The sequence below is a fragment of the Empidonax traillii genome, unplaced genomic scaffold (assembly GCF_003031625.1).
Source record: "Empidonax traillii isolate 1590-97213 ecotype Southwest subspecies unplaced genomic scaffold, ASM303162v1 scaffold1662:size100254, whole genome shotgun sequence".
Classification (NCBI taxonomy): domain Eukaryota; kingdom Metazoa; phylum Chordata; class Aves; order Passeriformes; family Tyrannidae; genus Empidonax; species Empidonax traillii.
This window is the reverse complement of record NW_020956855.1, coordinates 1-1,425: the sequence shown is the minus strand read 5'-3', so window position 1 is coordinate 1,425 and position 1,425 is coordinate 1. Positions and strand designations below refer to the sequence as shown.

The 1,425-nt window shown below is 50.0% G+C and overlaps 1 protein-coding gene across 1 annotated transcript; it reads left to right on the top strand.

Moving 5' to 3' along the window:
• Positions 1-402: 402 nt before the first annotated feature.
• On the top strand, positions 403-1,419 carry LOC114070696 (retinoblastoma-binding protein 5-like; the record flags this gene model as incomplete). Its single annotated transcript, XM_027908239.1, has 3 exons — positions 403-586; positions 1,076-1,185; positions 1,327-1,419. Coding segments are annotated over exons 1-3 (344 nt in total), but the record flags the coding sequence as incomplete, so codon positions are not given.
• Positions 1,420-1,425: the final 6 nt, after the last annotated feature.

Sequence of the window (1,425 nt, the reverse complement as noted above, 5' to 3'; positions counted from 1 at the left end):
TGCAAAGGGGTTGTTCCAAACCTAATCCGCGATTTTTGGCGCGCTGGTTTGGGATTAGGAACTGCCTGGGGAATTATTTGGGGCTCTGTTTGTTGTGGAAGTGTCAGCTCTGTTTGTTATGGGAGTATCGTGGAAGGATGGCAGGAAACAAGGGAATGATCCTTAGGAATGTGTACAAACGTTTCACTGAGTTTAGAAATCACGGCACAAACCTGGAGGAACTTCCAGAGAAAGAAAGGAAATGAAAGCTGGCACAAACCTTATGTAATTTTGCCTACTGAAGTAACAAAGGCAAGATAATAAAAATACAGGGGGATTCTGTATTTCTTGATAGAGAATGGAAGTTTTTTTTTTTTTGCTTCTAAATGTGGAAATCCCTTTCCAGAGGAGGAACCACCAACTCTTCCCGCTCTGCTTTTGCAGGAACAGGGTGCTGGTGTGCCCCATGAAGTCAGCACCAGTGATGCTCACGCTGTCAGACTCCAAACACGTGGTTCTGCCCGTGGATGATGACTCTGATCTCAACGTGGTGGCCTCCTTTGACAGGAGAGGGGAATACATTTACACTGGGAATGCAAAGGGCAAGGTGAGGCTCCAGCAGGGAGCTTATAGTGCTTCCTGTCTTCATCAAGGTGCTGAACCTTTCTGGGGTGTTTTCTCTCGTTTTAATGTGCAAGCAAAGCTCTCTGAATGTCTCTGGAATTGTTGATGGGATCTGAGGGAAGCACCACATTTACCTTTGGAGATCTCCAGACTGTAAACTGCCTGACAGGGCTGGGGGACAGGGTGGGGATGGGTCACAGGGGGGACTGGATGATCCTGGAGGGTTTTTCCAGCCTCAGTTATTCTGTGATCATTGTCTGAGTTAGGCCTTTGTGCTGCTGTTGGATCCTTTTCCAGTGTAAATAAAGCAGTGCCTCGTCCCAGAACTGCCCCAGAGATTCTGCAGTGGCAGAACCCACAGGGTCCAGCTGTGGGTTCTGTTGGCAGTGTCAGGGACTGATGTGAAAGGCACCAGGAGGAAAATGAGCTCCAATGAAGACAACTGATTGCTCTCTGTCTGCTTGATCTTCAGATCTTGGTCTTAAAAACAGACACTCAGGATCTTGTTGCTTCCTTCAGAGTGACCACTGGGACCAGCAACACCACAGCGATCAAATCCATCGAGTTCGCCCGGAAGGGCAGGTGAGTGACTGAGCTGTCCTTTGAGGGGATTGAATGCTTTGGGGGGGGGTTGGCAGAGCACATGAGGTCTTCAGAACCCCCACCCCCAGAATTCTTTGTGTTTCCTTGCTCTTTGAATGCTCTGTGCCCTCCTCCCTCCAGCTGCTTCCTGATTAACACAGCCGACCGGATCATCCGGGTGTACGACGGCCGGGAGATCCTGACGTGTGGGAGGGACGGGGAGCCCGAGCCCATGCAGAA